Below are 18,403 nucleotides of genomic sequence, written 5' to 3' on the forward strand. Positions count from 1 at the left end.
ACTGCGGGGGTCATGCATGATGAAATTTTCAGATTCTCATAGCTTGGTGAGGGAGCCAAGTCTGGACAAATCTGAAGTTGTCTGCTCTTTTGCCGCTTTATTTATCTGCATTTGAAAGATATTTTGATCTTGGCGTAAAAAGCTTGTTTATTATGGTCTCACGTAGGAACCCTGTTTCCAAACCTCTGCTCCACTGGCTCAGGCTTTTTAAAATGCGGCAGAGATTTTTCCTCATGTTTTCTTAATCAGCAGAATTCCCTAAAAGCTATTGAGGTGTTTTCATCATATGTATTTTCTTGTAAGAGATTATCTTTTTTTCCCTTTAAAGACAGGGCAGATTATGTTTTTAAGCAATGCTTTTCAGTAAAACATACAAACACTATGGCTCTGTGGTGTAGTGGTTAACACATTTGCTTTACGAGTGAACGAGCCTTTGTTTGATTATGGACAGAGACCCAAACCTGGGAATTGGGAAAACAGCATCAGGAACATCTGGTGTAAAGTTTATGCCACTGTGATGACCCTTTTGGAAAAGGAACGAGTGAAATTACTTCTTATAGAGAGACATGCTAATGATTAAATGCATGTTGTGTATGATACTGTCTAAAACTCTGCTATTCGTGGCAAAGTCACACAAGAGTAAAAATAGGTGGCATCATCTTAATGATTGGTTTGCACTTTTTCACATCTGGCAACCAAGTGCAAGTAGTGCAAGCAACCAATGGCTCAACCAAAGGTTGAGCATGCAATTCGCTCAGCCTCTGGGCAGCCACGTTTGCTCCCACCTAGCGGGAGGCAACTTGTCTCCAATCATGTTACAACGCTGGCTTACTGCACTCATCCTCAGAGAACTGGTGAGAGTTTGTAAATAATCAGATGGTGCAATCAGTCAACTCGTTTGTGACACATTTCTTTGCATTTTTTCACGCATCGCTGGAAGCATTGTGGTTATACTCCAACATAAAAGCAACGCAAGCAATCACTTTTTGTGATTGATTGATGATTTTATTAAAAATGACTTAAACTATTTCCTTTGCTTCTGTGTTTATAATAGCATAACAACACTGCTCCAAAACCCAGAGCTGGATTATTAGAACATCTGTGCTTACTTTAATATAGGAACGGTAGGAGCATTTTGGTAGTGAAACAGATAATTGCATCATACTTCACAACTAGGCAACCAAATCTTAAATGACCATAAACAAAAAGTTAATTTTGTATATTACTTTATTTCACCTTATGAAGAAGTACTGCTTTAAAGCAAACAAGCATTGGATGCTTGTTCATATATGTCACAAAAGTCAAGTTGCTCCATTCGCTCTTTTTTTCTTTCACAGGCTTTCTGCTATATTAAAAAATAAACTGTACTGGGTAGTCTGACTTTACTGTTGCTTGGTCATATATACGATTAGGTTAATGAAAATGAAAGGAATTATGCCAGCGTATATACAATTCCCTCAGTCAAAAAAACAAACAAACAAAAAAAAAAAGATTAAAAATTCCCAGAACAAGTTCTTTGTCTTATCTTATTTACATGTTATCCTTTTTGTTTGATTAAGTTGGAATTCTGTTTTCCTTGTTGTTCAAATACATTTCTAGCTTGCTTGGCAATATTATATTATACTATATTATTATTGTTAGATATTTCATTCCCCATTAAAATGCTTGGTTGTTTCTTGGTTTCATAGTATTACCTTTTTTATGTTCTTTATTTGCATCTCCATGTTGTTTCTCCTCTTTTTTGCTTATTTGTTCTCTCTTAATAGTTTCACATCTTAAATATTTTGTAAACTTTTGTATGATGGTGCAGTAAATAATGTGGAACTTCACAGGAAAAAAAAAGTGTACGTTTCATTTTCAGATCTGCAGATAACCGAAAATGAGGTCTTCCTGGTTGGTTAAGTTGGAATTTTCTTTCCCTTGTTTATAAAATTTCGGCCGATAGGCTCCCCAGATCACTGACAAATATCACTGTCAGATATGATGTGCATTTTTGTCATTTTAAAATAACTCATTGATAGTTTATCAGCATCTTTTTTTATTTCATTTTACAGCTTTTAGCATTTTGGGGATTGTTTTAGCTTTTTTGGACTCTTACTGCCTTAAACTTTGTTTACGTAGCATCATGATAGTTAAATAAATGTTGAGACTGTAACTACCACGTGAACAAAAAAAGAACAGCAGGAACAGAGTACATGATGTTCTTACCACTTACCACCTCAAGTTCTTTTACTTTTTTAGACTTTTATTGCTTTAAAGTTTCTTTTCTCTGAACAAAAAGAACTCGAGCAACAAACTACGTGATGTTCCTACATGACATCAAAAGGTCACCACTAGATGGTGTACCAAAACATTCATAACTTTCACTAACTACTTCTTTTGATGAAGTTTGATGGTTTCGACCCATATACTTTGTTCATATTTCATGAGCAGAATCGAAGGGCACTCATAGTATGTTCTGGGTCAATTTCAACCTGGGCTCAGCAATCACTGACCTTCTAAATGGCCACTTTGTGGCCTAGTTGCTGTCATTTGCTTCCATTTTGTTATAATACTATGTGCCTAGGCAATTGATTTTACACACTGTCACTTTTGTGACCACACTGTGGCCACGAAAGTGACTGGAACACTACCAGTGATTTGGATAGGTGAGTGAATACTTTTGGCAATACATTGTACATCTGTTCCTTATGACATAATACATGATCATATATCATCACTCCTATACTCCAGTGAACTCTGTCACCACTGCTGGATAAAAAGATACTCACAGACATGGCATGTGTAGTTTTGCATTTTCAAGCTTTCCTATTGCCACCTTTTTTCCATGGTTTGACCCACAGTGATGGTTCTAAAATCCATCTGAATGAATATGGATCATATTTGACCCAGGAAAGTCTCAGTGTATAAAATTTTGTATATTTTGGGTCAGTTTAGGAAAGATCATCAAATATCTAGCTAATGGCATTTAGAGCATTTATCTATGTATTTATTATTTGGCCATTTTTAGGTAACAGTTGCATGAATCCTACTCCTCCACTTACCTCAGCTAGAGGAAAACCCTCATTGATGTCTGATAGATTAAAAAGTGACCAATGTGGAAACTTTCAAAGAGTGCCCACAGGGCTCTTTGAAGTCTCTCTTCCCCATACACAATAGGATTTTGAGTGAGTTCAACAAGATAGAAGGATGAACTGAGGGAGGAGTGCCTGTGTGGAAAGGCTTCAAGCCAACAGATAACGTGTTCAGACTAGGCGCACAAATTCTTATGAAATAATCTGTTAAGTTTCTGACTTCAGGTAAAACACAGGCACTGTTGTGCATTTAAGGGTAGCAGATGCTGTATAGTCTGAACAGGCAAACCATATAGCTGACAACGATGCTATAGGCAGGGGTAGGCAATTCCAGGCCTCGAGTGCTGGTGTCCTGCAGGTTTTAGATGATCATTTGATTCAGGTGTGTTGACCCAGGGTGATATCTAAAACCTGCAGGACACCCGCACTCGAGGCCTGGAGTTCAACACCCCTGCTATTGGTAATGAACAATAACAAAGTTATTACATAAAGCAGTACATGTCTCTCTCACTCCCTCTCCGTTGCTCTAAGAAAAAAAACATGCTGTTACAAATACCTTTTCTCTGAAAATCGCCTGGGTTGATGATACTGTGGGTTTATCGGAGAACAGTATAGATGGCAGGATTGCACATGAGAACCCCCACCTCTCAACAGTCTCCAAACAACAACAGCAACGACCAACAACATAAATCAAGTGTTCCCCACGTTTTGGCAGAAGATTTCTTTCAACATAACATCTACTGTTTGTGGATGCTGTCCTGACTTGCACTGCATTTTCACAGCTCTGTAGGGCTGCACACTATTACAGATATACCTTGTTATGTACCAATATGCAATTTTAAAATTTTGTTTCATTCTTGCACATCTTTGCTTAGTTGTTATCCATATTATCCATATATCCATATTATATATTATACTACATTATACACAGCATAGTATAGTAAAGATTCCGGTACAAATGTGCTGAATGAATTAAACTGCACTTTGCTATTCTGGTGTGGACTAATAACTGTTATGTCGGTGCATTGGCATGGTTACTTTACTTTTTATGGGTTTAATTTAATGCCCCATTCCAAATGGGGTTTTCACCCCTTCCTACTCCCACAAAAAGCTTACATTGGTAAGCAAAACAACCTATGATAGATATAGGACAATACTTGACAATGCATTGGATGCATACAAATGTTACAGTCACAACTTTGTATATCAGTGTACAGTGATCCATTGAGAAATTTAACTCATTTATGAAAATTCTCTAGCCAGAAATAGTGAAATGTGTGATTTTGTTTGTTTTGACCTTACAGCAGTTTTTTTTTTACACTTAAAATGACTTAAAAGTGTGTAATTTTTCTGTTGCAGCTGCCTACTTTATATTTATATATACAGGCATACTCAGTTCAGGGAATAAACTTAAATTAACATAAACCTTTGAAAAAACGTATACATGCTTAGCCACAATATCTTATTGGATGAAGATTTTGTCTGTAACTAGACAGGGCTGCATTTTGATATGTGAAAAGCGAACATGTCAGTCAAGAAAAAAGTGTCCATAAAGACATATTCCTTCAAATATATGTTTCTTCCTATAGTTTTTATATACACACTATTTTGAAAAAAAGAAGTGTGCCCTAAACTAGTGAGTAACCATATATAGTAACTTCACTGGGCCTGATTTACAGCATAAAAATAAACAGTTTTGACAAAAGTCGCACAAGTGAAGAAAAAAAAACAAGCCTAGAGTTAGAATTGACAATTTACATATACATTTCAACTAGTGCCCCATAAAGGGTTAATACTTTTTGTTTTTGTTTTATTTTATTTCCCCCTGCTCGTATAACGCAGATGGCTCTGCGAAAATGTTTAAATGCCAAAGTTTATGAGCCATTACATCCGGTGTTGCGTATTTGCACGCGCGCTTGTGCACGTCGCGTGTTGATGACGTCTGAACGCTGATAGCGCACACAGACTGATTTAGCACCAAAAGTCCAGTAAGTGGGTGTATTTTACACTTTTGTTTTACTGATCTTACAGAGTCGAGGAAAACGAGTCGTTGTTTTAACGGTTGATGACGAGACTTCACGCTTCGGGAACCATTTTTCGAAGCTATCGTCACTGCTACATGTTAGCCATAGCTATTAGCACAAATGGTACAACTGCAAACTTTTCGTGCAACCAGACTGAGATCAGCCTCAGGAACTTAGTAGATGAACTCCCCTAATCCTCCCTTGTTTGAGATGAACGAGCATCTTCTCACACTGAATGCTGAATTGTGAGCATTGCGATAACATATGTTTCCCCGAAGAAGAAGACTTTCATATGTGCTGTCACTTGTCAAAGTTAACATCAAAGCTATGTTTTACACTGCAGCGCTGTCTAATTATTCCTGTCGGTGTAAACTGACTCGGATAAATCAAATTTTATTGTTTTCATCCCAATGTAGCAAATGGTATATGTTCGACTTGACAATATATATTATGTAGGTTCGTAAGCAGCCTGTATTTCATTGGAAACTGCAACACAAACCGAAAAGTCACCTGTGTAGTTGTGGTGCACAGGGTAATGCTTGAGGTGAAATGTAAAGTCCACGTATGTTCTTTAACTGCATTTATATTGACAGTATGTATGATTTAAGAAACTGAACTGAAAAGTACGCTGTGGTTATATATGCTCTAGCTCAGGGTTAAGTTTATTCTTCAGTTTAAATAGTTGTTATTTAGTTGTGTGAAGGGAACCTGCAAAGTAAGAATTTCATTGTTCTGCGTAACCACTTGTGTTTTGCGGTGTATATGACGATAAACGTCTTGAATATAATGCATTGGTTAATATTTGATGTGAAAATCTACATATCAGAAATGAATGACAAGGCTGATAGAAAATATATTAAAGGATTATCCTTTTGTGTTTTATTTTCCATAAATATATGTATTTATTTATTTCTCAAACTGGAATTGCACATTTACAACAACCTTTAAGTAATTGTACTGCCAGTGTTTGGCATGTGACATAAAATAGGCTTTTCCCCTCTGTAATATGAGATCAGTACGTAACTACCTACTATGCAAGCCAAGAGTTTTACTGTACGTTGAATCGCAAATGCTAGAAACATGTATGTGTATTATGATATTTACCGCTATGTCTTTCTTTCAGTGCAGTTAGAATCTCAGATAAGCCATAAAACAAAGCTCCTCATTGTGCAGTGTGGAATGAGTTTATTACAGTCTTTAATGGGAATCTGTGTGTGTGTGTTTTTTTTTTTTGTTTTTTTTTGTGGTATTTCAATAATGTTATATAGAAGAATATTTGAATAAACAAGCACCTCATTATATAAAAGTCCCCTATGGAGGAAAAAAACAAACAAATCCCTATCCCTTATATATTTACTTGAAATAAAGGTTTATTATTTATCTCCGTCTTGAATGTCTGTGACATAAATTGACCTTTCCATGTGAAAATGAAGGAAGCAAAGACAGAAAGCAACTTTTGGCCATTTTAATTAAAATAAAAAAATAATAATTAAAAAATGGAAAAAAAACACAGGACAGATGGACTTTTAGTGCTGTATTGAAGAATAAAGGAAACAGTTAACTGTAATTAGTGTGATCCACACTGCGAAATTCATCCAACATTCAACTTCAGCCATTTCTGGATAGCTGTAGCTTGCAGACATCAGTTACAGTTAGGTTATGCAACTATGTTAAACCAGTGTGTTAATTTGTTTTAGTTGGGTGTCAATATTTAGCAAAACATTTGCTACGAAGTTCCTTTAAAAAAAAAAAAAGTGTGCATAGTCATCCATTAAAAGTAAAGACGGTCACAAATAAAACAAACCGTTCACGCAGTGCTTAATGCCCCTGCAGACGGTGTGACCATGGGAAGCTGTAAATATGAAAGACTGTCTGTCATGGTCTGCTTTGCTGATTGCTTTTCATTTCCTCATTGACGATGTGTCTCCAAATAAAAGAAACTCCTTCGCACTTCATCGTGAAACTAATGATAGTGCTTTCTATTTATTAATGCCAGTGCCATGCTGCTCTCACTCGCCTGCGCTGAAATGCAATATAAATCATTGTATTTGGTTCTGAATCTAGTGAGGCATGGAAAATTCATGTCTTAATGAAAGAAAAGAGCCTAAATGCTTGCATAATAGGAAAATACATTTAACAATGTGTTTTCAAGGGATTTCAAGCTGGAGCATAACCTTTTACATGTTACTCAGCATCTAAGATTGATCAAAGGAAACCACATGTCAGTTCTTGGAAACTGACATGTGGGAGAATAAAGAATAAGGGAAGTTAGTCCAACTGTAATTCTTTCTTCTTCCTCCTTGATCCTTTTCCCTTTTGACCTTAAATCACTTCGCTCTTCCTCCTTCCACCAAATAAAGTGTTACCGATTACGTTGCCCAGTTTCTGTTGACATTATGACACATCTTTTAAATGCCGTTAACTGTTTTGACAGGAGATGTCGTCTTTTTGTGGCACCGGCGATGACTTTCAAGATGCAGGTCAAGAGACCACTGAAAAACAGGCAAGTGTAGTGCGTGACAGGAGAGATTTTTATTTATTTATTTTAAGGTATTTGTATGAACTGAAGTCTTCTAAATGCCTTTCTTAAGTGAGATGGTGATTTAAAAACTTGTGAGAATTTGAAAAATGTTACAGTAAAATGCAAAAGACAGGAAGTTAATGCTGCTAAAAATTGTAAAATAAAATAATAAACATTTTAATTGAAGTTAATTATTTTGATGCACTTTGTGTTATCCTTGCTAATACAACAGTCACACCTCGGAGCTTAGGATGTATTAACTGAATTTGTTTGAAAAATGACTCACCCACGGGCTAATAAAAGGAGTTGATTGTGTCGGTTTTCTAGGTGTTGCACTGTGTGTTTTAGTAGCTACAATTCTAGAGTACAAGAGACTTGGCAGCAGATTTAGAATCAAGTTTCAGTCACATTTATATTTCTGCATCACTCACTGAATTCCAGTGACAATGCAGAGAGTAGTTTGTTGGTTGTAACTTTACAGCTGAGCTTCATGTGTGATGTTAGTGAGGTAGATGGCTTAATGATGTGCGCGTTTAAAATCTATTGGCCCAGCTGAGGGTTCGAAGGGTGCTGTAGTTAAAAGAATCGGTGAAAACGTTCGTCTTCGTAAACTAAATCTATATAATGTACATTATGGATATATAAAATGCTGTAAGCCTGATTTTTATGTCATTTTTGTAATAAGGTTAATGTATGAACTGCCATGATTGATATGCTTGTAAAGCTGTCAAAAAAGAGGACTTTCATTTTTGGTCTTTTATATGCAAATAATTTCCTATGAACTGTTGCTATGGCAATTTAAAGTACTGCTTACAGACATAAATTCCACTGTTAATGTAGTTGCCACATTACTAAACCTTGATTTGCTACAATAAAAAGTGATTGTATCTTGGTATAACATTAAAAGCAAATAGGCTACTGGTAGTTGTAATTTAATTGGTATTTATTTATTATGAAACAAAGCTTCACAATGAGGTGGGAAAAAAAGTATCTGGCTCTTAACCACCCTATCTGTGAATATCTAATACCGTTCAATTTTTATGTGCAAATACCGTTCAATTTTAAGTATCAGTGGATACTGAAGTTCGCTGTGTAAATGTTGTAGCGTCCAAAGTTTAAAATGCAGTGCGTGAGTTTTTACTTTTCTTGACACTGGCTGCTGCAATGTGTTCAACTGTTGTTACTCAATTTACACTCTTGCGTCTGTTACAGGACAAGGAACATCCACGTGTCCTCATTCCTGAGTTATGTCGGCTCTTCTACCAGCTGGGATGGGTGACGGGGACGGGTGGAGGGATAAGTCTGAAACAAGGGTTCGTATGTAAATTTGTTTTCAACTTACAATGCAGAGCATTGTGAAATATTGGAAATGTTGAGGCTTATCCTCTGTTGCTCATCTGTGAAGGATATTTCCTGTTAAAATTACTGATTGGCACACCGTTAATACGAATGTCTTTGGAAACGCCAAAGATGCCAAAACATAGTTTTTGTTGGTGGATGTGTGTGCATGGCAGTGATTCAGGATTCAGTGAGGTTAATAGGGAGTTTGTCATATTAGTTTTGACAGTGTGTGTGAATCTAGGTTAAAAGCAGAAGGCCGTAGTTTTGCTGTAATGAAACAGAATTCAAACCGAAGGCTTTGACAGGTTATTACAAGCATCTTTGAACTATGTTGTCTTGGAAGGCAGCTACAAAGAAAGCACCACCCATTAGCTAATCTCTTTGAAGTGTGGAATGGCAGACATTCATTTAAGCCAGCAAGGTAACTTGATGAAACTTCCAGTGAAGCCAGATAACCATTCAGCCACAGCTTCATGCACACTGGCAACTCTAAAATGATTCGAGGGAGAGTTTTCCATCTTGTTGAATGATTATACCTTAAGATTCAAATAGAAAATGAGCAGTTGTAAGCTCCTCTTTGGATCATTCCTCAAAAAGCCTGCAGTTTGACTTTTTTATTTTTTTTTATTTTTAAACATCATACTCCCCCCCCCCCTCCCCCTCCAAAAAAAAAAAAAAAAAAGGACACATTTGACGCAGGCTTGTGTCATTACAGATGGAGTATGCCGTGGTAATTTACGGCCATGACATTTATCACCTCAGTGCATTTTGTGATGATAAAAAGAAAATATCACCAAACAACACAAATCATATGTATTGGACCTAATGTTGAATCGATCAGGCAGCCAGAATACATAATGCAGTAGTGTTGTTTTACACAAAAGTGTGTTGTTGTTCGGGGTTTTTTTGTTTGCTGTAAGCGCAGGGCTGAATTTTAAGCTCTTCTGCCTTTTTCTCCTGCCCCCCACCCTCCTCTTCACAGCTGCTTTGGTTTGACTCAGAAATGACTCACAGCCTGAGGCAGCCTCACCGAAACTTGCACTCAAAATCAATAAGCTACTCCTCTATCTGGAAATGTTTGTTGCTAGATAAAGAAGGGAACAATGGTTCCATCTACTAGACTCTATTGGGAAATGTCAAGGCACAAAACATTTAAGCAAAAAGAAAGGTTGTTTCAAAGATTTTGAGGGAATCAGCTGAGTTTCTCTATTTAACACTGCCACTTGCATTTGTTTGCATTTCACTCCAGGCTTTGTTCCATTGGGTTTTGTGGACAAGGCTATAGAATACCAGGTTTTCTAACAAAGAGAATGCTGTATTAGCGAAATGTCACATGATATTTACACACATAACAGTTGTGATATTTACACTGCAATTCAAAGACGGTTCCAAGTAAATGGAAAGGCAGAGCAATAAAGTACTCCAGCTGAACCGCCAAACTCTGAGCCAACTTTGTGTTTAACTGGTGGAAAAAGAAAAAAGTGAAATTGGATTGCAAAAGTCTTGAACCACCCTTTTTCATATTTTTTGTCCTTGGATATAGTTTGATTCCAAGAGACAGACTTTCTTGTACGTCTTGGAAATCATTTGTTCCAATATCCTTAGGTAAATCTACAAAAGATGGCACAATATAAAGTGATTTTGCACCAGTGACGTGATTTCTTAAAAAAGCTGTTAAGTGAAAACGTATGTCCACATGGTGCGCAGTGTCATTTAAAGAATTTGAGTGAACTGGACGTAAAGTAAAGGACAAAAGAAGCGGCTGGCTTAAAAATGCAAGCAGATGATATTCAGCAGATAAACATTTTTTTGAGTCATGTCCTTAGGAAATAGGAAAAGCAAAGACTTGATGCAGGAACTTGGAGATGCCTCTAGCCCTCAGTTGGTCCGTCTAGTGTTAGTGTTGGCAAAACTGATTGCAGAAGACTCGTCAGAAATGGTTCTTAAAAAAGGGAAAGGGTGGGGGGAAAAAAGGCTGTGGTATACACGAAGTGGACTAAAAATGCATGGGGGCAGCTACAGCATTGTCTTCTGCCATCTGTAAAACACAGTGGAGGCTGTGTCTTGGTTCGGGGCTGCAATCGAGCCAGTGGTGTTGGAGATTGTGCCAAAATTGATGGAATTATGAACATGGAAAAGTAAAAATTTTGAGCCGCCATGCAATACCTTCTAAATTTAAGTTACTAGTTTTTTTTTCTGACGTGGAAACCCTTAGTTTCTCATGGAGTTATGAATAAATAACTTCTAGGTTCACATCAGAAGGATGTACTACTTTATCCTCATGATATTAACTGTATTTGCTGTAAAACTTACAGAGACCAGATCTACATTGCACCATCAGGTGTTCAGAAAGAGAGAATCCAGGTGAGGAGACTGTAAGTGGTGTGAAACTTTGTTCTGCCCAGTAGAGAGCAGATTGATGTGAGTGATCAACAGTTTTGAAACTCTGTTCTTCAGCCAGAAGATATGTTTGTTTGTGACATGGAGGAGAGGGACATCAGCTGCCCTCCTGCCTGGAAGAAGTTGAAGAAGAGCCAGTGCACACCACTTTTTATGAACGCCTATACTATGAGAGGTTAGTCGCTCTTTGCATACACCAATTTAAAAAAATAAATAAATAAAAAAAGATCACTGTAAGTAAGTCTTTTAAATGAAGCAGTTCTTTTAGTCTGAGTCATCATTTAGTACAGCACACAGAAAAAGAAAAGACTTTTTTAATTACAGATGTTTTCTAATTTGAAAAGCTAAATGAAATGTGGGAGTGGTGCATGCTCCTGATTCATGTGCTAAATGCTGTGATTATGTTCACTTAAGTGGGTACACCGTTTAGTCATGGAAACAAAATTAAATTGTAGAAAACCATAAACTCTCAAGAAGTTTGTTCTGTTTTTATTTATTTTAAGTTGTTTATTTTAAGTCAAGTTTCCTTTTGTTTTGTTTTTTGTTTGTTTTTTAAACAAAATACCCAGAAAGGTTTCTCTTTTGGAGATTAAATGTGAATTGACGAGCACAAGATTGTCTACAAAATAAATGTCTTCCATATGGAACAGATTTTATTAGCAAGCAGACAAGCTCAGACTCATGAAAGCAGTATTTAATAAAGAAATTGTAATAAGAAGCCAATCTGAATAATGAAATAACCTACCCTATAATAACTTTAAAAGAGATCCACAACATAAAACTATTACAGTTTAAGTTGTAACTTAAGCATAGTTTAACTTGAGGTCCAATCATTGTTAGGGGAAGGGTACAACTTTTTATTTAATTTTAAATTATCGTTTGCGAAAGACTGTACCAATAGACAACACTCACACATCAAAATCTCCTCTTCCTTTGCTAAAATACAGGAGCACAGGCAGTTATACACACCCACTCGAAGGCTGCTGTCATGGCAACGCTGCTCTATCCTGGCAAAGAGTTCAGGATAACACACCAGGAGATGATCAAGGGGATTCGTAAGGGCACCTCAGGCACAAACTATCGGTATGTAATCAAGCAGCAAGGATTAGTGAAGTCCAAAGAGCTTCTAAGCATTCATTTATTTATTTATTATTATTATTATTTTTTAATTTCTCATGGTGTAACAAAGTTGTTATGCAAATATGGTCACGGAAAAGGAGTAGAAACACAAACTTGAATGAAGTGGTTGACACTAGATATGTTAAACCTGAGGCTACATATAGACCAGGGGTCTGCAACCTTTAACACCCAACGAGCCATTTGGACCAGGTCTCTATGCAAAGGAAAACACTGGGAGCTGCAAATACTTTTTGACATCTAAAATGAAGATAACACTGTATATATTGTTTTTTACCTTTATGCTTTTTGTGTTGCTTATGAAATCCATGAAGTGCTACAGAGAAAACTACATTTTATTTATGTAATGAACACATTTTGAACTCTTAAAGAAATATAACAAAAGGAAAGACACCCAGCTGAACTAAAATGATCCAGCAAACAAAAACTGCTGTGAGCTGCCACCCTTATATCGCCTTTGGGCTTTTGGAACGTAGCAGAGCCTTGACCTGAATTTAAAAAAATAATTGGAGTAAAGCACTATGCAACATGATCGTGATCATGGCTCAAGAGTTGGCAGTTCGTCTTGTAATCAGAAGGTTGCCGGTTGGAGCCCCGGCTTGGATAGTCTCGGTCGTTGGCAAGACACTTGTGCAAGACACTTCACCCGTTGCCTACTGGTGGTGGTCAGAGGGCCCGGTGGCGCCAGTGTCCGGCAGCCTCGCCTCTGTCAGTGCGCTGTGGCTACAGTGTAGCTTGCCATCACCAGTGTGTGAATGGGTGGATGACTGAATGTGTAAAGCGCTTTGGGGTCCTTAGGGACTAGTAAAGCGCTATACAAATACAGGCCATTTACTAAAAAATTTAAAATAAATATTTGCAAAATTCTGCATAAATTTTATTTACTTATATTTATTTTACCTGGTAAATAAAGTGTGTGGTGGGGCGTGGTCTGCAGTGCATAATTGGCCAACTTGGGGTTGAAAGTCTCTGTAAATGCACAGCGTTTCAGCGTGTATACTGGCTTCCGCGATTGTGACACTTATTTTGAGCGACAAAAAATAATAAAATATAATTTTATTTTTATATTTCAATATCACAATAATCTTCCAATTTAGAACTACAAGTTTAAAAAGAACTAACATAAAAAATACACTTCAGCTAAGTACTTGTAATTTATTTTCCCAAACCACACGGAGCTGCAGTATAAGGACTAAAGAGCCGCAGGTTGCCGACCCCTGGTATAGACTATTTATTTTTATGTTATCCAACGTATCCCAAACAAACTCATGAGCTGAGAACAATTAAATGAAGTGGAAACCTGTCCAACGAGAATGATTAAGTCGAGGCAGGGTTTTGGCACAAGCTCGTGTACTTTCAATCTGGCAGTAGAAATTTCCAGCATTTGCCTAGTAGTTCAGCCAGCTTTCTGTGGAAACATGTTTGGTTTATTGTTTTGGTCGGGGTTAAGAAAAGCATAACTGTAGTATGTGCTGAAGAGGGTTTTTTTTATTTTTTTAAATTTGTTGGCTATTGGCCATCATCATCTTGCCCATGTTTATTGCCATCTCTTTCCCAATAACCCTGATGTTGGTCGGAAACCTTTTATGCAGTGTTCATTGTTATGTGCTGATAGCTATCTAACCACACAACTGAATGAATGAAGGAAATTTTGGCACCATGGTTAAAGCCTGTTGAAATAGGGTGGCAGCTGATTATATTAAATGATGAACTTTTTAGCTTTTAACATGCTGCACAGGTCTGAGGTTGTTTTGTTTAATCAGCAGTCTAAAACTTGGTTATACAATGCAAATGAGAGAAACAGCAACTCCTCACAGGGTTCATACTCAACTACTTTAAGTTCAAAGCTTGATTCACCCTCACTGTGTTGCCTCCTTTTGATTGCCACCCAATCAAAGATTCTGGCAAGCTGATGGCAGCGTCAGCCTCCGAGAACAAGCATATAGAGCATGTATCTGACTGTACTCTGGTGGGAAAAGGGTGAAAAGGAACAACTTTAGCAGTTATCAGCTTTTGTGTCATTTGTCATGTTTACACAGGTATGATGACTTCCTGGTTGTGCCGATTATTGAAAATACACCAGAGGAGAAGGACTTGAAAGACCGGATGGCTCGGGCAATGGAAGAATACCCAGATTCATGTGCAGTTCTTGTCCGCAGGCATGGTGTCTATGTGTGGGGCGAGTCGTGGGAAAAAGCGAAGACTATGTGAGCATTTATTTCACTGCACTATTCCACTTGTTGCTATAAACATGATAAGATATGCAAAACAAGACTTTTTGACATTTCTCGAATAGTTTGTCAAACTTTCCGTAGAGGGTGAATTGTTAAGATTTGGAGATTAGGGTTGTCTTTCACCATGAAATGTTAAGTTGTTGTAAGTCACACATACGTTGTCCAATCAGTCCAAAACCTCTTGTGGTTAATGAAAAGATAGCCAGAACATATCTACATGTCACTAATGAGCAATAGTTATAGCAGCATGTTTATGTTTTGATTAATGTAGCTGCTGAACCACATTATTTCAAATGTGGTCAGAAGAGCCTTCAGGTCTAGATGATGCTTTATGATGAAAAATTTGCGTTTTCATTTAACGCCATGCCCGGGCACCATGAAGAATGGCTTTGAAAAAGGAAATATTTTTGAAACCACTGCCTCAATCTAACAGGAAGTTCACTACTTTGAATTTAACAGGTTTTTGCCATTTTCAGTCACAGTCACACAGGCAACCCTCTGCCAGCCTCTGGTTGCTAAGGAAAAATGTGTACTGTGGTTGCTGGCTTTCGTCAGGTGAAATCTGTCTCAAAGATTGGTTTCTGATTAGTTTAGAAGTTCCTGCAGTTGGCTATAGTTTGCATGCAAGACACTGACTTTTTTCTGAGTACAAGTGAATGTTTTCCAAATTGGAGCATGATGGACTTTCACTTTCAAGGTGAACATTCTCGGTTTCCAGTTCATCACATTTTTCAACAGTTTCAATACTGCTTGGCAAGCTGTTTGTTTGCAGACAAGTTGGCATCTTCCAACCAATCTAGTGGCGACCATAGCCACATGCTAGTGTCCAAACCTCCCCTTTAATCACTGTTCCCAACAACCAGTCTGCAACCAGCTGGGTGATGAACACTTTTCCCTCCTGACTGGTTGCCAAATGGTTGCTGACCATTCTCTAGGCCTGTGTGACAGAATAAACACAATACACACCCCATTTTGATTGAATCTTATATACTTGTTCTTTGGTTAGTTTAATCTAAAAGCTTTTGTTATGCTAACTTGTAAAAATTTAGAGTTTTTGTTGCAGGGCATGTCTGTGGCAGCATGGCAAATTTTGATTGGAGTCCAAGCATTACATGTCAATATTCACTGATATAGTTTCACCTGTTCTCAACAGGAATTTAGCATTATGTGATAAACATTATCAGAGATATACAAATATTCATTGTTTGTTCTACATTTGATATACAGTAAAATATAAATAGTGGGTGCTCTAAAACGCCACCTAGTGGTTACATGACGTGATAAGCAACTAATTTGTACAACACCCAGTTAGACTCGAGGACTTAAGACTTTTACCTGACTGCACAAATCCCCTCTACTAAAGTGCAAAGGCCAGACCATCTCTGCTTATGGCTTTATTTATTTATTTTGTGTTATAATCTTGCAAAAGCATATTAGTTTTAATAATTTCTCTTGCATCTTTCCTGTGTTTTCCAGGTGCGAATGCTACGACTACCTGTTTGACGTTGCAGTCCAGATGAAGCAATGTGGACTGGACCCCTCAGCCCTTCCGATGGAAGAAAAAGGAATAGTTTGATATTTGATGGTGCTTTTCAAAGAGACATTTGTGGCAGAAAGGTTAGTGGAGTTCAATCAGGAGAGCAGATTGTAATCATTTGCCTTTCATGCCAGCCTGCTTCAAATTTGATGAAATTTGATGGTAAGGGTAGATTCAGGGTTGAAGGAGATTGAATGCCTGCGATCTGGAAGAATCTGAAGGAACACTGTGAAGCACTGTGGGACAACTCATGAGTGAGCAGCTGTCAAATCAATGTCCTTAGGTTCAAATGTTTCTCTATTCAAGTCTGACTGGACTGAAATCAAGGTCTCGGTGTATGCCAGGCATGAACATCACGCTGCATTTCACTGACTGCTTCAATCGATTTAGAAAAGAAAAAAAACTGCAAAAAAGCCAATAAAATGTGTAATTGTGTAAAATAAGTGTAGGTTTTCTGTTTCTTAAGTTTTCGGAAATAGTTAAATAAAATCCAGTTTTCCTTTCTAAAACACAATCTTTCTCATGTTAATTTTTCAATACAAGCCCAGGGAGACACCTGATGTTCTGTATATGTAAATAAAGCACATCTTTAACCTATAAAAAATACAGCATACATAGAAATGGCTGCTCATTTTTCTCAAACACTGCTTACCAAATGTGACCCCATGTTGGATGAAAGAACTCTTGCTGTACCCGTGGACGTTGTTTCGCTCTCACACCACCGTTCCAGGAACAGGCATGTGCATTTGTGTGCAGGCATCTCACGGCATCTGCGGATCCTCGCACAGCATGAATTCAGTCATCGGCATACTCATTTCTCATGAAAGCCAGAGCTGTTGTTCTTTTAACAAGCTCCCTCTGCTGCCACCATCCCATTGTTTCCACCGCTACACTCATTCAAAACAGAACACTGTCAAATGTGCCGCAGGCTTATTTAAAATTGGTGAAAACAAGAAATGTACAGAAAACATAAACAAAAATATTATTTTGTGTTGCACCAACGCTGCCAAGCCCTCCCCCAACTGATTAATGAGGATCTCTGGTAAGCTCATTTGCAAAAGAAACCGAACACCAGCCTGTAACACAGAAAATGACATTCTGAAGCTCACAATGTCAGAGACACAATGTCTCAATGGAAATGAGTTCTCTGATTTTTACTTCTTTCTTTCTTTGCGGCTGCTGTTCAGTGATTTTTATCTATAAAAAAATCATTCGCATTTAAAAACTCAAAAGTATGCAGCAATGTGAAAGTTGGACTGAAATCTGACAATATCATTTTGATAGACTCAGACTGCTCATCCTAATATTATGTATATTATAATTCCCAATATTCATTCCATTATGCATTCCTATTAATATTTATCGCCTGTCAGCCTGAAAAGTTCAGCAGCAACAGACGCATTAAGAATAGAATATGAAGAAAGACTCAGATGATATTAGAGCTCAGGGGGTTGCTGTGGCAGATTAAACCACGCTGAAGTGGGGCTGAGTGGGTACAGACACCTGACTCACAAATACAAAGTTAAACACATACAGGTTTATTTTTGATGGTGAAGTGGGATTAGGATGAAGTATGAACTTGTCCCTGAGAGATCAGGAGCAGAGAACTACTGGTATTGTAAGTGACCAGGATGATCTTGTACTCTAATACGTATTGGGAGGAAAGGCCATTTAGGTTTAATAAAATGCAAAGGCAAGGTATTTTTAAAAAAAAAAAATAATTGGATTGCAAACATTTTGCGTTCTGTTATCAAATCATGGCATCTCTTCTGAAGAAGACCTCTATCCCAAAGCGAGTATTTGTTTTAGTATTTAATAATAATTTACCTTTTAAGTGTCTATAAAGTGTATTAACAGGCCTTAAATAGCAAAAGTACTGGAGTGTCATCAGCTCCATTTTCAAGGATGTAATTGAAGGGTGAAGATGAAGGCTTATTGGATCTTGGTGCTACTGTGCTGTTTGAAGCCTTTTTTTGCGTGTGTTTCTCTTAAATCTTTGGCCTAAAATGACATTACATTACAAAAAGGTTTGCAATAACTGTTGAGGAACCACTTTTATACCAAGACCTGCTTTTGAGAGGTACTGGCTCTAAATGGCTGAAGGCACAAACCCTCGAAACCTTTAAGCTTTCAAT

The 18,403-nt window shown here is 37.4% G+C and overlaps 1 protein-coding gene across 1 annotated transcript; it reads left to right on the plus strand.

The window, feature by feature from the left end:
• The first annotated feature begins 4,946 nt into the window (after positions 1-4,946).
• Positions 4,947-16,782, plus strand: apip (APAF1 interacting protein). The gene is made up of 8 exons (XM_085162481.1): positions 4,947-5,062; positions 7,533-7,601; positions 8,832-8,932; positions 11,276-11,324; positions 11,418-11,535; positions 12,308-12,443; positions 14,537-14,704; positions 16,208-16,782. The coding sequence occupies exons 2-8, from the start codon at positions 7,536-7,538 to the stop codon at positions 16,305-16,307; spliced, it is 738 nt and encodes a 245-aa protein (XP_085018607.1). The 5' UTR covers positions 4,947-5,062; positions 7,533-7,535; the 3' UTR covers positions 16,308-16,782.
• Positions 16,783-18,403: the final 1,621 nt, after the last annotated feature.

The sequence above is a fragment of the Neolamprologus multifasciatus genome, chromosome 1 (assembly GCF_963576455.1).
Source record: "Neolamprologus multifasciatus chromosome 1, fNeoMul1.2, whole genome shotgun sequence".
NCBI classification, from domain to species: Eukaryota; Metazoa; Chordata; class Actinopteri; order Cichliformes; family Cichlidae; genus Neolamprologus; species Neolamprologus multifasciatus.